This window comes from Nicotiana tabacum, chromosome 11 (genome assembly GCF_000715075.1).
Source record: "Nicotiana tabacum cultivar K326 chromosome 11, ASM71507v2, whole genome shotgun sequence".
Taxonomy (NCBI): domain Eukaryota; kingdom Viridiplantae; phylum Streptophyta; class Magnoliopsida; order Solanales; family Solanaceae; genus Nicotiana; species Nicotiana tabacum.
In genome coordinates, this window is record NC_134090.1 from 7,183,128 (window position 1) to 7,200,319 (window position 17,192).

Genomic DNA, 17,192 nt, shown 5'->3' on the forward strand with positions numbered 1-17,192 from the left:
CATTTTATTTAACAGATCAAATTGTCATCCTATAATTTCGTTTTTTTTTTTGGTCAAGAAGTGTCATCCTATAATTGACCTTGGTGTTTTCTCAGCACCTCAACCTCAAATTCCCCTAATTGGTACCCAGTACCCACCATTGGAATAATGGAATATTATTTCCAATGTGCCACGTGGCCTCAATTAAATGTATTTTTTCTTTGTGGGACCTACTTTTGTAAAAACCATATATCGCTCCATCAACTTTTCTGTTTCATAGCTTTTTTTTTCCAAATAACAATACTCTGCTATTTTCTTGTTCTTGCAACCCCTTATAATACGACGCTGTTTTGCCGCGTCCAAATTCTATTTTTAGGTTTTTCCCCATCTCTATTCCACCAATTAAGAGTCTGAATTTCGCAAGGTTAGTATCATCATCTTCAAAGTTGATAATTTATTTATTTATTTATTTTGCTTTTGAAAGTTGGGGTTTCTGCTCAAATTTGCTTCAAATGACATTAGGCTAGAAATTTGAAGAGACCCAGTTAAAAAGATTTGATTTTTCATTCAAATTCAACTTTTTTCTTTTCTTTTATTTATTTTTCCTTTTCAAAGTTGGCTTTTTTGCTCAACTTTGGCATAAAAAATTCAATCCTGCTATAACTTTTTAGTTTATTGGAAATGCCATTAGGCTAGAAATTTGAATTCTGTGAGAAAAGAAAACTACCCAGTTAAAAAGATTTGATTTTTCGTTCAAATTCAACTTTTGTTTTATTTAATCTTTATTCCTTTTGAAAGTTGGTTTTTTGCTCAATTTTACTTCAAAAAATCAATCTGGCTATAACTTTTCAATTTTTACTAGAAACTCCTTTAGGTTAGAATTTTCTATCCTGTTAAAGAGAAAAAAACCAGTTAGAAAGATTTGATTTTTCATTAAAATTCAACTTCCAAAGGCACATTAGTGATTCAATTTCAATTCTGTGTTCATAAAAACCCGAAAAACCGAACCAAAACGAAAACCAAACCAAACCGACCAAAAAAAACCGGTACTTTTTGGTTTGGTTTGGTTTTGGTTTTGAATTTTAAAAATCGATCAAATTTGGTTTGATTTTGGTCTTAATTAAAAAATAACCGAAAAAACCGAACCAAACCGACTATAGGAGTAGCTATTTTAAATTTATTATTACACCTATTTATATGTATATTTTTATACAAAGTTTCAAAAATTTTAAGGTGAATGTTAATCGTTTGCACTTTTAGGATAGTTCTTACCTTTATATTCTAGTTTGATTGGTAGTTTTCTTTTGTTAAGTGTAAGAATCCATTTCATGTTAAAAAAATATAATTTTAATTGAGTCCTTAAATTATTCATCACTATTTGATTCGATTATCATCAATATATTTTAGTAAATAACAGATTTCTCAAAGGGCAATTGATTTGATAGTGTTACGTTGAAAATGTGGTAGCCGGAATATGTGTTTGGTAGTGTATGTCTTATGTTTAAGAAAAAACCGACAAATAACAGAAAAAACCGACAAAACCCGACATAAACCGAATCGAGAAAAAAACGACTTAATTGGTTTGGTTTGGTTCTAATATTTGAAAAACTGACTTACTTGGTTTGGTTTCTGGAAAAACCGATCGAAACCGAACCACGAACACCCCTACTGATGATGTTTTCAATTCTGGGTTTTGCAGATTTTTCCAAGAGAAGTAGAGGTTGTGGGGGAATCATCAATTTTGATATACTTATTTTGCTGTTAGAAAGACTCTTGATGAATGTGGAGTAACCTATTTATCTTATATGCTGCCATTGATAGTTAATTGTCTGCTTAGGTTTGTCCAATAATGGCTGCTGCTGGTTCTTTGCAATTGTCTCATTATTTAGGGACTTGCAAGAACCATGAGCGCCTTAAGAAATATTCACCTGTACAGGTACCTTCCCGACTTGCTTATGTTTTTTTTTCCCGCATCACTAATTCTTTTTACCATATCATTTGAATTAGTCGGACTTACTTCCTTATAGAATACAATAGGAAGGAGCAGTTGGCGTTCTTGCTGCACGAGTTTGTCATCTTTATCATCGGTAAGGACTTTTGATTGCACATGGATGACTTCTTTGGATAACAGAAAGATTGGTGTAAATTGTGTTTAACTTCCTTCTCCCTCTCTCTTCCCTTGCCCGTACTGTTCTTACTGAGGATTGCGTTGGAAACACTGCCTTATTTATCTCATTTTATAGAAACTCTTTGTCGCTTTGCCTTCATTATCCTGGTTAAAAGAAAGAAAGGAAAACTCCAAGAGAAAAACGAGGTGGCAATCTTGTAAACATGTAAAAGAATTAGTTCTATGGGTATTATTTCGTTGGATAGTGTAATCTATGCAAATAATGTGCTTATGCTTTTTCCTTGTTGATATCTTCTCTGTTATTCTGTCGTGGTAACATGCTTGAATAAAGAGGATCAGGGGTTCTGAAATTTAATCTAAACTCGCTAAGTTTTCTGTTTTATTACATCTTCAGCGGCAGGACTCTTGGAGTATCCATCACGTAAGAGGATTGCAAGTGAAGAAACATGTGCTCCCATATAGAAGCCATTCGTTCAAGTGTAATTCTTTCCTAAAACCAGAGCAAGCTTTTGACATTTCTTCTGTAAAGAATGCTGCTATTATACTGAAAAGGTAATCCTCGTTTGTATTCAATCATGCAAGATTATGCATATATCATTTTCTATATGTACCTGCATAAATACAGATTTGTGTTAAGATGAAAAAATGAAATTTAAGATTAGATGAGGATAGTTTGAAGAACGTTGAATTAGAAGGAGGATTGCTATATGCTATATTAAGTTAAAGAAGCACGTACATCATGTGGCGGAACCCTTTACTTTTTCTGGATATAATCATATTGAAGTTGAGTTTTGGTGTGTTATAATGGTTTTCAAACTATTGTAAATAGGATGAGGTCCGCCTGCTGATTTTGAGGAGAAAGCAATAGTGTCTTTATGCACAATTTCAACTCATATGAGCATGTGCTTTAGTAGCAGCAGCCAGATTTCACCCTGTTTACTTGTTTAACATAGCTTATATTGTTTCCTCTTAAAATCTTAATTAAGAAGCTTATTGTTGATACATGCAGGTCATACAATAGCTTACAAGGCAGCCCACTTATGCTTAAGTTGCTTCCAGCAATTGGAATCCTTGCTTTTGCAATTTGGGGTCTTGCGCCGCTACTGCGTCAAAGTAGAAACATACTCCTCCATGTATGAGTATGTTTTAGTTCTGTTTCTTTCTATGTATCCCTCTTTGGCTTTTTCGGTTTGACAATATTGTCTGATTACGCTGCAGAAGAGCGATAACAGCTGGGGAAAGAGTGGTACATATCATGTAACGACCTTTTATCTTCAACCTTTGCTGTTGTGGACTGGGGCAATGCTTGTCTGCAGGTTAGGTCATTCAATGCAAGCATGTATCTTTCCCTCCCGTTGACTGATATACTTCTTGATGGCAAGCTGATGCATGAAATATATTTCTTACAGAGCATTGGAACCCATGGTGCTACCCACAGAAGCTAGTCAAATTGTTAAACAACGACTTCTGAATTTTATAAAATCTTTGTCTACTGTGCTAGCCTTTGCATATTGTTTGTCCAGGTAAGTGTGGTTTCTGAAGATCTTAAAAGAATCCCTTTGTAGCCAATCATCTATCTATTACTAATATTTATGAATTATGGGTGAACAATGGGAATCGAACAAGCATAGTGTTGATAAAGCTCCAAAATGGCATTTTCTTTGACCCAAATTTTTTCTCTTCTAATCACTCAGAAAAAATCGGAAGATATTATCATTTGATAGAAGTACGTCTTGTTCATTAACATATCGGAAATATTCCGCCATAGTTAGGGCAGTCAAACCTATGCTCGAAAATCAAAATATTTTGAACTTATGGTTCCAAGTGTATCTTGTCTTTAATACGACTTATTTTTAAATAAAACTTCTTCAACCTACTAATCTTGTACAAAATTTGATGATGAGATATGAAAACATAAAATTAAAAAAATTAGAGCAGAAGACATTTTGTGAGACTTTATAAAGAAATCATGAGTGTACTAAAATCTGTGAGGTAATGCTAAGGTTTCTAGTGATTTTTGTGTTAATGTTGTCTACTTGGACTGTCATATTGCAATTGGTTAAACAGTTGTCCATATGTTGGCTTGTGTCTTGTGCTTCCATTTTCTACTCCCTTCTAGTTAGATGACTGCATTAACTTGCAGCGAGATCAAGTGAAGAAAGTTTTGGAATATACATTATATAGATATACAGTATATCGGAAACGATAAGATGTGTGTTTAAAAAGAGGGATACTTTGCTAAATTGTGACTCAAGACTAGCATGAGATAAAGTAGCAGTATTCTGTATTTGTTTAATATCTTAGATATGGAGAGCTAGGACAGAAACTGGAACAGATTAGAGAGCAAAAAGCCTCTTACATTGCTGTAGGAGCATTTCTTAAGCTTTCTTGTACTATTTTGTTACTAAACTGGATGTTAGTTATTTTACAATAATCACGAATTTGATAATACCATTTTGGTAAAGCTGTAATGCTGCTTAATAAGTGCCTTAATATCCAAACTTCGCTCCAATTAAATTCTCTATTTAATACATGTAACTGTATTGACTATACTACAGCACTTGGGATCAGCGGATCACCTGCTTTAATGTCTTTTTTCTGTATGAGATTGGAAATATGTTAGCACGCAGAGGTCATTTGGTTCGAAGACAAGTTATACGGGGATTGTAATGCAGGGATTAGTTATGTAGGGATTAATAATACGTGGATTGCTTCTTGTTGGGTGTTGGGTTTATTGCACTAAATTGGATATACAAGCTATCATTTAAAATATTTGTTTATTTTTTAAATTAAAAAGCAATAAGTTTACAATTATACCCTTGGATGCTTGACCTTCATTGGCTTGTAGGAAAAAGACAAGGGTAGTTTCGTCCTTTTGGTGCTTTATCCATATATAAGGTATACATGGATAAGTTATTCCATGTTGTTGGTGGTATATGGTGCATTAAGTTATGCATGATTCAAATTACAAACCAAACAATGGAGAAACTTATACCAAATTATATACCATGATTATTTTCCTTATACATCACCCTTCAGTGTTCTCTGTTCTCCTGCAGTTAAAATTTATTTATACCAGTGTAATTTTTTGCTTCACTAATAGCTGTTTGTTGTATCTTCTTAAGAGTAAGCCTTGAATGATTGAATGCAGTGTTATTCAACAAGCACAGAAGTTATTCATGGAGACAAGTGATGCAAATGATACTAGAAATGTAAGCACCTATTGGATTTGTTAGTGTCATTTAATATTTTGTTTACTTTTGATGAAAGTAATTATTGTTAGTCTCAATTGGTATACATTGTACATATAAGGGTCTCTTGCTTCTTGGCAGATGGGCTTCCAATTTGCTGGTAGAGCTGTGTATACTGCAGTCTGGGTCGCAGCTGCGTCATTGTTCATGGAGTTGCTAGGTTTCTCTACACAGAAATGGTTAACTGCGGGAGGACTTGGTACTGTCTTGCTGACACTTGCTGGACGTGAGGTCTGTTTCTCGGTTTATCTTGCTGTAACCAATATTCAAGCTCATCTTCGTCTAGGCATGGAAAATGCAGTTTATAGTTTATAGCTCTTGTTCGACTTTGATCAAGATGGTGATGCAATAACTCTTCTGATTTTGTTGTTATCAGATATTCACGAATTTTCTTTCAAGCATCATGATCCATGCCACACGTCCATTTGTCCTTAATGAATGGATTCAAACCAAGATTGAAGGCTATGAAGTTTCTGGCACAGTTGAGGTATGAACTTGCTCTTGAGGGACAACCCTGCTTTTAATGTTTGAGATCAGAAGAATGAATGAGCTTTTTCCTCTAGCATTCTCTATTAACTTTACCACGATTCATACAAATTTCTATATCTGTTTTTCGCAGCATGTGGGCTGGTGGTCCCCCACAATCATAAGAGGCGAGGATCGAGAAGCTGTTCACATTCCAAACCACAAGTTTACGGTTAATGTTGTCAGAAATCTGACTCAGAAAACTCATTGGCGTATTAAAACTCACCTAGCCATCAGTCATTTGGATGTCAGTAAGATAAATGTGAGCATTACTTTATCCTCGTCTCCAACATAATACAGAAAAATAAGTTACACTATTGATGTTTGATTTCAATGCTATCATGACTTTTTTTTTCCTGTAGAATATTGTAGCTGACATGCGCAAAGTTTTGGCGAAGAATCCCCAAGTTGAGCAACAGAGGTTGCACAGAAGAGTATTCCTGGAGAACGTCAACCCTGAAAATCAAGCCCTGTTGGTTAGTGTCAATATTTGAGCATTAATATGTTGTGACTTTTGGATGGATTGTCGTTAATTCGTTATCAGTGCAAATGCTGCTTTAACTACATGTTTTTCTGACCAGTTTGTTTTGGAAATTATCTTGGGTGCTAAATTCTTATCTCTCGGATGTAAGAGTACCCGCCTCAGGTCTGCTTCCAAATTTACTTGATTTAGAGTAAATTTGGTTTTCCATAAACCGTGGCTGCTGCTTTGGTTCTTTTCCGATACAAGGGACTAGAATTGTATCTTGATTGAAGTTGGTAGACTGTTTTGGCGAAGAAGTAGGGCTGTTTATCCTTCCAAACTAAACGATTCTATTGCAGCTGCCAAATAGGATACTTAGAAAGTAAGCAAAATGTGTAAACTCAAGGCACACTAATTTATGCCAACTTACTGAAGACATGCTTTATCGGTATCAGTGAGACCATTCTATAAGTGCACCATACCTCAAGACCAGTTTACCTTTAGTGTGTGAATATTATCAAATTGATGGCCTTTCCATTTGCTAAAAGCAAAAAACCATTTATAGCATTGAGACCTTAAGATCATGGTCCAGTTGAAACTAGTCACCCTGCTTGCCTGCTTTCTATCAGCTATCACTTGGAGTTATGGCTGACCCATCCATTTAGCGTACGGCACCAATTGTTGTTTGCTGTGTGCGTGTGTGTTTACATCGGTTAGGTAAGTGAGAGACTCAGAACACTCAAGGACAGGGCATTTATGCTGTTCGAGATGTTCTCTGTCTCGGTCTGTCTCTCTCTCACGAAATGTTGCTTGACATTCTTGAAATGTTATTCAGTTGGTGGTTCTTTTTCACTCTTAAATATCTGCTTCATTTTTTGCTGCAGATCTTGATATCCTGCTTTGTCAAGACGTCACACTTCGAAGAATACTTGTGTGTCAAGGTGAGGGAAGATCCTGCTACAACTTACTTTTTTTAAGGAATCCTCTATGCAAGAATTTCTATAATCCAGAGTATTTTGTAAAACTGTAAATGATCCATCCTCAGTTTGAAGCCACTGCTTTCTGTAACTTTAGTATTTAAACAGTAAACTGATCCATCCGCAACCCTCCCATGCCCCGCTCCCAAAAAAAACAAGTAATTGATGAGATGAAAGTTGGCACCTACTTGTTAAATGGTCATTTAATTTCAGGAAAGATGCTTCTTTATTGCCAGTCGGTTTTGTTTGGAAATTTGCTCATTTAGATTTGACTTTTCTTTTTTCTTGGATGATTTTAGGAAGCTATTTTGTTAGATCTTCTCAGAGTCATTCGACATCACCGAGCTCGGCTTGCCACTCCCATCCGTACGGTTCAGAAAATATATAGTGATGCTGACTTGGAAAACATACCATATGATTCTGCATTCAACCGTGGAGCAGCATCAACTCGTCCATTGCTACTGATTGAGCCATCTTATAAGATCAACGGGGAAGATCGCACTAAAGGTCGACCAATTCGTGTGAATGGTGAAGAAGACACCAAGGAAAAGGCTACCACGAAATCGGCACCTGATAGCAAGGTTGAGACGAAGAGCGGACCTGCATCTGATTCTAAAGTCAAAGAAACAGTTCCAGCTAACTCTCATGGTAAAGATGTGCCAATTTCTGAATTGAAACTTGATCCCAAAGTTGACAAAGTGGCACATACTGAAACCAAAGATGACATTAAAACACCGTCTGATCCAAAATCGAGTAAGGTGACAGTGAAAGCCACCTCAAAACCTATCTCCAAAGCTGATTCAAAGTCTGCAGAAGCACCAACTATTGATTCCAAAGATCTCTCAGAGAACAGCTATAGCAACAAGCAAGATAAGAGAAATACAGTTGATAATTCTGCAGTTTCTCCATCATCAGATGTAAGAGAGAAAACAGTCGGTGTCTCATCTACTTCACAATCTAAACGAGAGGATGAAAGGACAGCAGCTCCACAACCATCTGTATCATCAAAACCTGCATTGGAAGAGAACATTGTTCTTGGTGTTGCTCTGGAGGGTTCGAAGAGAACTCTTCCAATTGAAGAAGAGATGTCGCCGCCACCAAATCCAACGGAGTCCAAGGAATTGGCTACTAGCCGTAGTAGTAGTAGTAATGCTTCTACCGTTGCAGAGAAAGATAAACAAGATGGTCAGCGTTCAAATCGCCCTAATTCTGCAGCTCCCGATCAGTCAGGCAAAAGGCCCTCTACTGGCAATTGACCCTGCCTATGTTTTCACTAACCGTGTGAAACTAATTCTTAGTCATCACTACCAGATTTGATGTTTAAGGTACATTGAGATAGTTGTCTTGATGTCCATGTTGGTGAAGTATTTAGCCGATCACTCCAGTATAAAAATGGAGAAATTATAGGGCTTAATCATGTTAGTTTAGTGGTTGTGGATGTATGTATTATATTTATTAGTATGTTTCCAATTTGACCGCAGTAGCAAAATATTTGGTTATTGACCAGCTCGAGCAACTTCTATAGGAGCTGTCATTTCTCATTTATGTTGGTTAGCAGCACAGGAGTTGTCATTTCTCATTTATGTTGGTTAGCAGCACATAGGTGTATGGTCTGCGTACACACTACTTTTCCGAAACCTCACTTGTCTAAACTCACTGTTTTTTTTTTTTTGTTGTTGCTGGTTAACGAAATACACATTCCTGCATTCCTGTGATGTATCTCTAACCAAAAATCCTTCAACATTGGTATGCATAATTTTTGTGCACAATCTGTGTTTCACACCTAACCAAGAGTTTTTAATATGGATATTTATTGTCCAGGATTTGAGTATCAACTCTGTGAGGCGTGGATTTGATTTAGTCTGGATAGTAAGTTTTAGATGCCGAATCCCCCTGTTATGCGCAGGGTACGGCGAAGGACCGAACCACAAGAGTCTATTATACGCAGCCTTACTTTACATTTCTGCAAGAGGCTATTTCCACAGCTCGAACCCGTGTCACATGGCTGCAACTTTACCGGATCATTTGGAAAAATAGAACCTCTTCTTGCATTTACTCAGAGAATTTATTTACACACCTCTGAAAAGAAACAATTGCAGTGTTCTGTCAAGACTAGCCCTCAAAATGGAAACTTAAGCAGGACATTAAATCAATCAAAGAAAAATACAATACACTGGCTGCATTTGATAATTATCAACCTCTACATACCAAAATGAAACACCATTTTAAATAGTCTACAGAACTGACATACATGGTAAAATATGTTTAGACTAGAATACTACTATCTGTATATGCACTCTTCATAGGAGTAATACATATATTGTACACATATTCCACCCCTACAGTAAAACTCACGTGGTAACACATAAATACTCCTATAAGTAAACAGAGGGGTGGCAACTTATTTAACTACATTATATAGGCATAATAAACAATAATTTGAGGTCCAAACAATACAGATCTATATGGTAATCTCAAAACCATTAAAATCTCAGTAGCAGGATATGTATAAAGGGATTGCTTTGGTTTGCGAAGTCTAATTTGCCCTTGTCTGTTCTTGTGGCCTTCAACTACTGATTCTTGAAACTCAGGCCAAGTCAGTGTCTTATTCAGGAATAGCTGGCCTAATAATGCCATGTTTGGCCTTATTGTCTTCATATTGTTGTATGTTCTGTGTCCCACCTGTCATTTCAATGTGTATTCATTAGCTGTGGACCACATGGGATACAAAAATACATAAAGAAAACATAAAATTTTGTGAATAGAAACAAAATTTGGGTTTGATTGGGAGAGAATACAACCTATATGCCATGTTTGACTGGACACGAGGTATAAGGGGAAAAGGGACTTTTTGCACATACCAAAAGTACCCTAAGAAATTGTGGTTTTATAGGTTCTCTGATTGTAGGAGTAGATCCGTAACAGTAAAATGAGAAGTTTAAAGTTAACTTGTTTCCAAAAAACAGAATAGACTAAAAAGAAGAGAGAATGATATCAAATGTAACACAGGGAGTAGTAATTTCTGGTTTACCAAATAGATTCTTCATCAGCAGCTACTTCTAGTATGGTAGTCTGTTGCCTTAGATTGCTAGTATTCCATGATGTTTTCCTATTTTCTCCCGCTTCGGTCTCTAGCACCTTGTTGTTGTTACTTCTTATTGTTGCTACCGCTTCTTTCCATTTAATTTTTTGGCTTTGAGATTGTTATTATTATATTTCTGGCCCATTTGTTGATACTACTTGTTTCTACTGTTTCTTTTATCTTTTTTGAGCTGAGGGTCTACCAGAAACAACATCTCTACCTTCCCAAGGTAGGGCTAAGGCCTGCGTACACACAACCCTCCCCCCACTTATGGCATTCCACTAGGTTGTTTTTGTTTTTGTTATCAGCTACTTCTAATCAAACATGTTAATATTTGGGACACTAACTTAAAGGTAATCTAGAGCTTTAAAAGATGAAGTTTGTTAACTAAAGAACCACCTTTTTAGTGGCACAGTATATTCACCTATCCCTTACATTTTATGAAATAGATTCCTGAAGTGCAGTACAGCAGCGAAACTGAAACTAGAAGATGAAAAGTTTAAGTGCTTACCATCGCGTTGTGCATATTTCCAGGGGAGGCAGAGACAAATATATCACTGTGCATGCCAACATAATAATCAACTGCAGCCAATAAGGAAGCCTTTCCTTTGATAAGAGCTCTTTCCTCAGAAGATGCAAGGCTCTTTTTGTCTTCCATCAGGGGAAACAAATTTCTCAAGGCCGAAATACGGCGCTCCCCGCCATAAACCTAGAAAAAACATGAACAAAGAAAAGCTTCAGAACACAAAAGATATTGGCTTTTCTTCAAGTATTTTAGCACCTTAACGAAAGGCAGTATATTCTATAAATGCTTTCAGTGTTCACCTTATGGGAGGCAAGATATAGGCGAGTGCTGTTGTCGAATCCCAAAGCTGCCAGCAGCAATCCAACTTCTTCGGGGGTCAATGGGCACCGTCCTTGACTCCTTAACTCTTCATCAGTAAACTGAGAGTTGATGACCCTTCCTCCCCAAATTACTTGCCGGTATTTAGCTAGAGCCAAATTTTCAGCCTTGCCACCACCAAAATCACAAGCTGAATGAGCTGCCATATCCTGGAGAGATTACAAGTCAAATTTTAAATACCACATTTTAAGTAGAGATAAAATTGCCCAAGTACAAAATACAGAAAAAGAGAGTACCGAGAGAAAAAATTCATCAATAAATAAGTAGAGTATATATTGCCATTAACAGGCATAAAGGGAAAACCAATCTTTCAGGAAACTGGAAGTACTGATATTAAATCGGGAGATATTGCAGCATAGCTAGAAGTGCAATATTCCACTAGAATTCAGATAACAGTACAACGGAAGGCACTTTACCTTGTCGAAGCGAAGGTGGAGAACAGCAAACTTGCCTGCTCCTTGTTTGGGCTTAAGATCGGTAACTTCTCTGAGGTAGTTGTTACTAACCATGTTGCCTTCACTAGGAGGATTCCTGAGGCGATTGATAAGGGCATCCCCGAGATGTCTGACATGAGGAACAAAGGCCAATGCTTGAAAGTTGACTTTACATCGTAGGTGTTGGAGGTATTTGGGCATGTTGTCGAACGTCAGGCGATGAGAAAATGGCGCTATAGCAGCAATTCCGTAACTGATATATATAAAAATAATATACTAAGAATTAATATAGGCCACATGACTACCATACAACTAGACGAAAATAGAAATCGATCCTGTAACTAACCTTTGTAGGACAGGTGAAACATTCTCTAAGTACCAATTTGCTGAAGCATGAACCGGAGCAGTCTTGATTCTTGTAGGTCGAATAGCTGTGCCATAATATTCTCGTGTGCTCCAAGAGAATTCATCAGGCAACTCTTTGACTATAGATACATCGTCTTTCAATACATTGATGAAGTGATCCACATCAAAGATATCCATGAATGAGCTGTAGGAAAGAGGAAGATAAGTTTGTATATACTTAAAAGTTGAAACTAAACCAATATTAGCAATATAAAAAAATACCTTGAATCTTGCCAAACAGGATTTACTTCCAACTGAGGGATCACAAGTGTGGCATTCAGAATTTTGGCAACGACAACTGCATCGCAAATCTTTTCCAAGAAATATAGATGTCAGTAATGAAGGGTCAAATTCGATAACAGATGGAGTAAATCATTAAAGGAACTATCAACAAAGGAAATACGATACGCACCCCCATTCTCTGTTGATTTAGTCCTCCATCAAGGAACACTTGAACGTATCCCTCAGACTTTTCAGGTACTGCTGCAGAGTGCAAGGAACAGTAATTAGATATTAGAAAATTAGATAGCAAGATTAAGTTGATGCTCAACTGAGAGATTGCTGAGCAAGAGCCACAAAACTAGATGTAATAAAAGACGGGATCCATAGATACTCACTGGAGGCACCATCAGATTCGGTACAAGGTTTCCATCCTTGGTGCGCCAAAGGCGTCCAAAGCTCTGACTGTTCTTCATTGGACTAAAGACAGAAGAAGAAACCAAGCAAGACACAAAAACTCATTGACAGGAGAACAGAAGTTAATTTAAGAGGAACAAGTGAAATGTGATAAATAAGGTCTTACGCACAGTTTGGCGTAGTAAAGCACTCTTAGCAAGACGTGAGTGCCTGAATTTTGGAGCATTCAAATCCTGCACATGCAAATAAGCTTATACAATCAAATTTCTCTCTAGAGTTTAAGTTAAACTAGATACATTGATCAGTCCAACTTCTTTCGTATTTGCTTAGATATTTATGTTCTCTTAGTTAGCCATGTTAGGTTCTATTCAGAAAAGTTTGCAGACCCAAGTTAGTTACCCCTTTAATCCTTTTATGTCGTGCATAAATTTAAGACCTCAGTCAAGGAAGCAACGGCAGAAACCACGGTATAGCATTTAATCAAGCTTTTTATTATCAAACTACTAACTGAGATTGAAGCCAAAACCATGGATAGAAATAGTTATTATATTGTTCAGTTCATCAGATTACAGGAAGAAATAATGATTATTTCCTTTTCTTTGGGCTAGGATATGCATCTCTACGCGATGTATTTCCCAGAAAATTATGCTTTCTTCTTTTTGAAAGAGAAATATAATCATCTTCCACCAAACAGAATTTATTATTATTATTATAGTTTTGGGAAATAGCAACATCTTCTACTGTGTTGATCTACCAAACAAATAAATTTTATCCGAAAAATCAGATCTTTTCATTGACTAAAGAATTCTTCTATACAGACTGTACAGTCAACAGAATCAAGCTTCCCATTCCTGAAAACCATGCAAGTGGCATGAAGATAGGCTTATACTGAAACAAACCATTAAACAAATGACACTTAACAATTCCAAGTCAACAGATCCAGCTCAATGACTCACCAAACCCTTCCTTAAACACAAATTAGTCAAATACTGCTAGATTTAGAGATTATACCAAAACAATAGTTTTTTTGCCAGTTACTGCTTCACCTTGTGAAAGATCTTGATATCAAAAGATACTACAAAATCAGCAAAATCCACCTAACAAAATTCAACTTTCTATCCACACTGCTAGTAAACAAAACCCAAATTTCCATATTCAGAAAATTTCCCCAATTGCCATATCCACCAAAAATTCAAGATTTCATCCTTTCTTCCCTCAGGTAGAAAAGTCCACTCCTTTAAACCTACATTATAAACTGTATGCCAAACTCTAAGATCTAAATCTTTTAAAACCCTACCCCCCACCCCTCTTTAATTGATTTAAACATTACATGACAATATTCATCAGAATTTCAAATACCTTATTCTACAACCACTTTCACTTCAAGATTACATTTTTACTGTTGTTTTTTCATCAAATTTTCTATACCTTTTTCTACAACCACTTTCACTTCAAGATTACATTTTTACTGCTATTTCCTTCACCCTCTTTCTCCATCTACTATTTGTAGTCAAATCTCAAAAGACCAACAAGAAAAAAGGTACACTAAAGCAACAACAAAGCTAAATAACTAAGTGGGTAATTCATAAGAAAAGAGATACAAAATCTAAAGAAAAGATTAAAAACACAAAAATTACATTTTTCTACGACCAGTTTCACATCAAGATTACATTTTTACTGCTTTTTCCATCACCCTTTTCTCCATCTACCATTTTTAAGCACATTAAAGAAACAACAAAGCTAAATAACTATGTGACTAACTACAAAAAAAAAAAAAAAAAAAAAAAGAGAGAGAGATACAAAATCTAAAGAAAAGATTAAAAACATAAACGAAAATTACCTTGAGAATGGTGGGGGAAGCATGGCTGAAAAGACTAGCAAAGAAAATAGGCAAAAGAAGCACAAAAACACCAGCTATAGCACCTCCTCTCATTCTCGTGTTTCTGCTTCTGTTGTGGCTCAACCCCTGATGAATTATAAAGCAAAATAAAGAAAAGGGGTTGGCTTAAAATGCTCAAAAGAACTTAGAAGAAAGGAATGCAAGGAAAAAAGAAGTCTTTTTTCAAGAAAGAGAGAAAGAAGAGGAGAAATAAAAGAATCAGTAGGAGGAAGAGTAAAGAGGGGCCATTATTATTATGAGCCTCAGTAAAAGCATCTCACATGGGGACACCAATCTCCATATGTTATTAATCAACAACACATATCAAAGTGCTGGAAAAAAATATAAGCCAATTCGGTGTACTAAACTTCCGTTATATATAGGTCCGAAAAAAATCGGATTATAAAGGTCAATCAAACTCGTAACCTCTTGACCCTACGAAATGATAAGATCACAAAGGTATATTATATGCAGCCGGCTATAATAACTTTACCGGTTACGTCAGCTCCTTCCGTCAAAGTAAAAGGAAAGGAAATATAATAAGACCAAAGAAGCATACAGCACCCTACAGCTGCCACTGAAGTGATTTTAATTTACTGCTACAATAGTATTAATAATTCTTGATTGTGAGGAGTAAATGCTGGGGGTGGGGGTGTCTTCGTCAAAAATGCAGAGACCCAATACAGGAAACAACGGATAGATTCATTTCATATCAGAGGGAGAAAATAAAGAAAGAAAGTAATAAAAAGGTAGGAGAGCACCGCTATGTACGTGGCAAGAAATGAGGTGGGGTATGAGTCTTTTTCTTGATTTAGCTTTATCGTGAATGTCACAGATAGACACTACTTTAAAACTTTATTAGTAAAATATTTGTGCTTTTAATGTGACTACTAATAATGCTGGCAATGGCAAATTGGCAATTAGGTGCTGAGCCACCGACACTTTGCTTTGCTACAGTTTTCTAATTTTTAGAGGAGGTTGCGTGGTGGGGTTTGTGTCACGACTCACGGAGTACTAAGTTTTTTTTAGTGGTGAATAGGTTGAGGGAAGGCTTTTGAGCCCCTTACCTTTTTTTGGTTTTCCATTCGTTTTGGATGTGAAAATAGCATAGTACGGATAATCAAAAAATAACGAACGTTTTATAAGTTATTGATAAATTAGTTACTGTTTTACTAAAATACGGAAAATTCCAACATAATATATTGGATTATGAAACTTTTGCATATAAATTTTCAGCACAAAAATATTTGAACTCCAACACACGAAAAGTCCAACATAATAGATATTACGGGGCTGATTTTTGTGCGCCAAAACCAGCCTGTGCGGAAGCCAGGCCTCACGCCCAACTTCAGCCTTCTCACAATACTTAGCCAAAATTATAGCAACTTTGGATTTAAAATATTTTTAGGCAGTTTCAACGTAGTAAGTTTAGGAATGATTTGGGCAACGAATTTAAGTGAAGTCAACAGAAAATAAACAAGAACACAAGGCACAATATATAGGAAAAAATTTTCCCAACTTTGTATTTAACTCGAGCATACAAAGAAACTCAACTCGAAGTATAATGCCGTGTACAAGAAGATCACTCTTGACCCTCAAATTTTCTCGCAAGACTACTCTTAGTCTTAGGTGTTTTCACTCTTGAAAACAGACTTATGAACTCTTTCATAACTCAAACATGCACTCTTACATGCTTTTCTCTCTTTTCCACAAGCATAAGGGTGTTGAATATTTATAATACATGTGACAGCCCTTTGCCTTTACACTTGTCACACTTAGGCTTGGACATTTATCCCACACAACTCACTATTTTAGCCTAGTATAGTTGACATCCCCAACTACTAGGATCATGTAGATCATGCTAATATAGTGAAAACATGGCCACAAAAAGGTGCTATCATAACCTGCCAGATTTGAGTAATAAGCCAATCACCGTCAAGTGCACAGCATGTGCCTTGTAACTGCCTTTGACTTTGTCAACGCTGGAACTTGCTGCCCATCTTGAATCAAGCGCCAATGCCTTGTTCTCAGGTGCATTGCAGCCGCATTTTGCCCTTTGTCGTGCCCCAATATCATAACAAGTCTGCCTTGCGCATGTCATTTGCACTTAGCTTGTTTTTGCCCACTTCGCTTTTGCCTTGCCTTTGCATCACTACCCCATGACTTGATGCTTTTGCCATGATCAAGTGTTACCCTCAACTCGTATCTCATTATCAAGCCCTTGCCCAGCTGCCTTGCCTCCCTCAAAGCCTTGGCCACCACTTGCCCGTTTCCCATTTTGCCTTGGTTCTAGCTCGTGCACCTTAGCTTGGCAACACTCATGATGCCCCATGACAACACTCTCGTTGTCAAGTCAAGCCCAAAGTGGCAGAGTACTAACAATAGGCTGGATTATGGAGTTCCTATGTATAACTTCTAGCATAGTATGTTGGAACTCCAGCACATTATACTGAAATCTCATATGTAAAAAATTTGAACACCGGCATATTATGTAGGAATATTTTTGAATTTTAACGGTGTTTTTGTTCA

General features: G+C 36.5%; 2 protein-coding genes across 7 annotated transcripts; one reads left to right on the forward strand and one right to left on the reverse strand.

Moving 5' to 3' along the window:
- The first annotated feature begins 254 nt into the window (after nucleotides 1-254).
- On the forward strand, nucleotides 255-8,829 carry LOC107785589 (mechanosensitive ion channel protein 2, chloroplastic). Its single transcript, XM_016606930.2, has 14 exons — nucleotides 255-403; nucleotides 1,679-1,915; nucleotides 2,007-2,066; nucleotides 2,502-2,659; nucleotides 3,117-3,240; nucleotides 3,326-3,423; nucleotides 3,517-3,630; nucleotides 5,259-5,319; nucleotides 5,440-5,589; nucleotides 5,735-5,845; nucleotides 5,978-6,145; nucleotides 6,246-6,359; nucleotides 7,231-7,287; nucleotides 7,623-8,829. The coding sequence occupies exons 2-14, from the start codon at nucleotides 1,829-1,831 to the stop codon at nucleotides 8,577-8,579; spliced, it is 2,259 nt and encodes a 752-aa protein (XP_016462416.1). The 5' UTR covers nucleotides 255-403; nucleotides 1,679-1,828; the 3' UTR covers nucleotides 8,580-8,829.
- Nucleotides 8,830-9,505: 676 nt separating this feature from the next.
- On the reverse strand, nucleotides 9,506-15,482 carry LOC107785587 (O-fucosyltransferase 39). Of its 6 annotated transcripts, none has more exons than XM_016606927.2 (11): nucleotides 15,157-15,482; nucleotides 14,625-14,750; nucleotides 12,955-13,017; nucleotides 12,766-12,847; nucleotides 12,561-12,631; nucleotides 12,371-12,459; nucleotides 12,090-12,293; nucleotides 11,726-11,996; nucleotides 11,231-11,458; nucleotides 10,917-11,114; nucleotides 9,506-10,005 (listed from the first exon to the last, which is right to left on the reverse strand). In XM_016606927.2, exons 2-11 carry the CDS (start codon nucleotides 14,715-14,717, stop codon nucleotides 9,733-9,735), a joined length of 1,572 nt encoding a protein of 523 aa, XP_016462413.2. In that variant the 5' UTR covers nucleotides 14,718-14,750; nucleotides 15,157-15,482; the 3' UTR covers nucleotides 9,506-9,732. The 6 variants fall into 6 exon arrangements, with proteins under 6 accessions (XP_016462413.2, XP_075080830.1, XP_016462414.2 ...); XM_075224729.1 differs by having other exon boundaries at nucleotides 12,561-12,628; nucleotides 15,157-15,481; XM_016606928.2 differs by having other exon boundaries at nucleotides 14,945-15,169.
- Nucleotides 15,483-17,192: the final 1,710 nt, after the last annotated feature.

Bases quoted from the DNA above. Each gene is read 5' to 3' on its own strand.
- LOC107785587 (XM_016606927.2), bottom strand. From the start codon at position 14,717: ATGAGAGGAGGTGCTATAGCTGGTGTTTTTGTGCTTCTTTTGCCTATT. The intron at 12,848-12,954 runs GTGCGTAAGACC...TTCTGTCTTTAG, and splicing joins GTGCTTTACTACGCCAAACT to TCCAATGAAGAACAGTCAGA. The intron at 11,459-11,725 runs GTAAAGTGCCTT...TAATCTCTCCAG, and splicing joins TCCACCTTCGCTTCGACAAG to GATATGGCAGCTCATTCAGC.
- LOC107785589 (XM_016606930.2), top strand. From the start codon at position 1,829: ATGGCTGCTGCTGGTTCTTTGCAATTGTCTCATTATTTAGGGACTTGC. The intron at 5,846-5,977 runs GTATGAACTTGC...TGTTTTTCGCAG, and splicing joins AAGTTTCTGGCACAGTTGAG to CATGTGGGCTGGTGGTCCCC. The intron at 6,360-7,230 runs GTTAGTGTCAAT...TTTTTGCTGCAG, and splicing joins CTGAAAATCAAGCCCTGTTG to ATCTTGATATCCTGCTTTGT.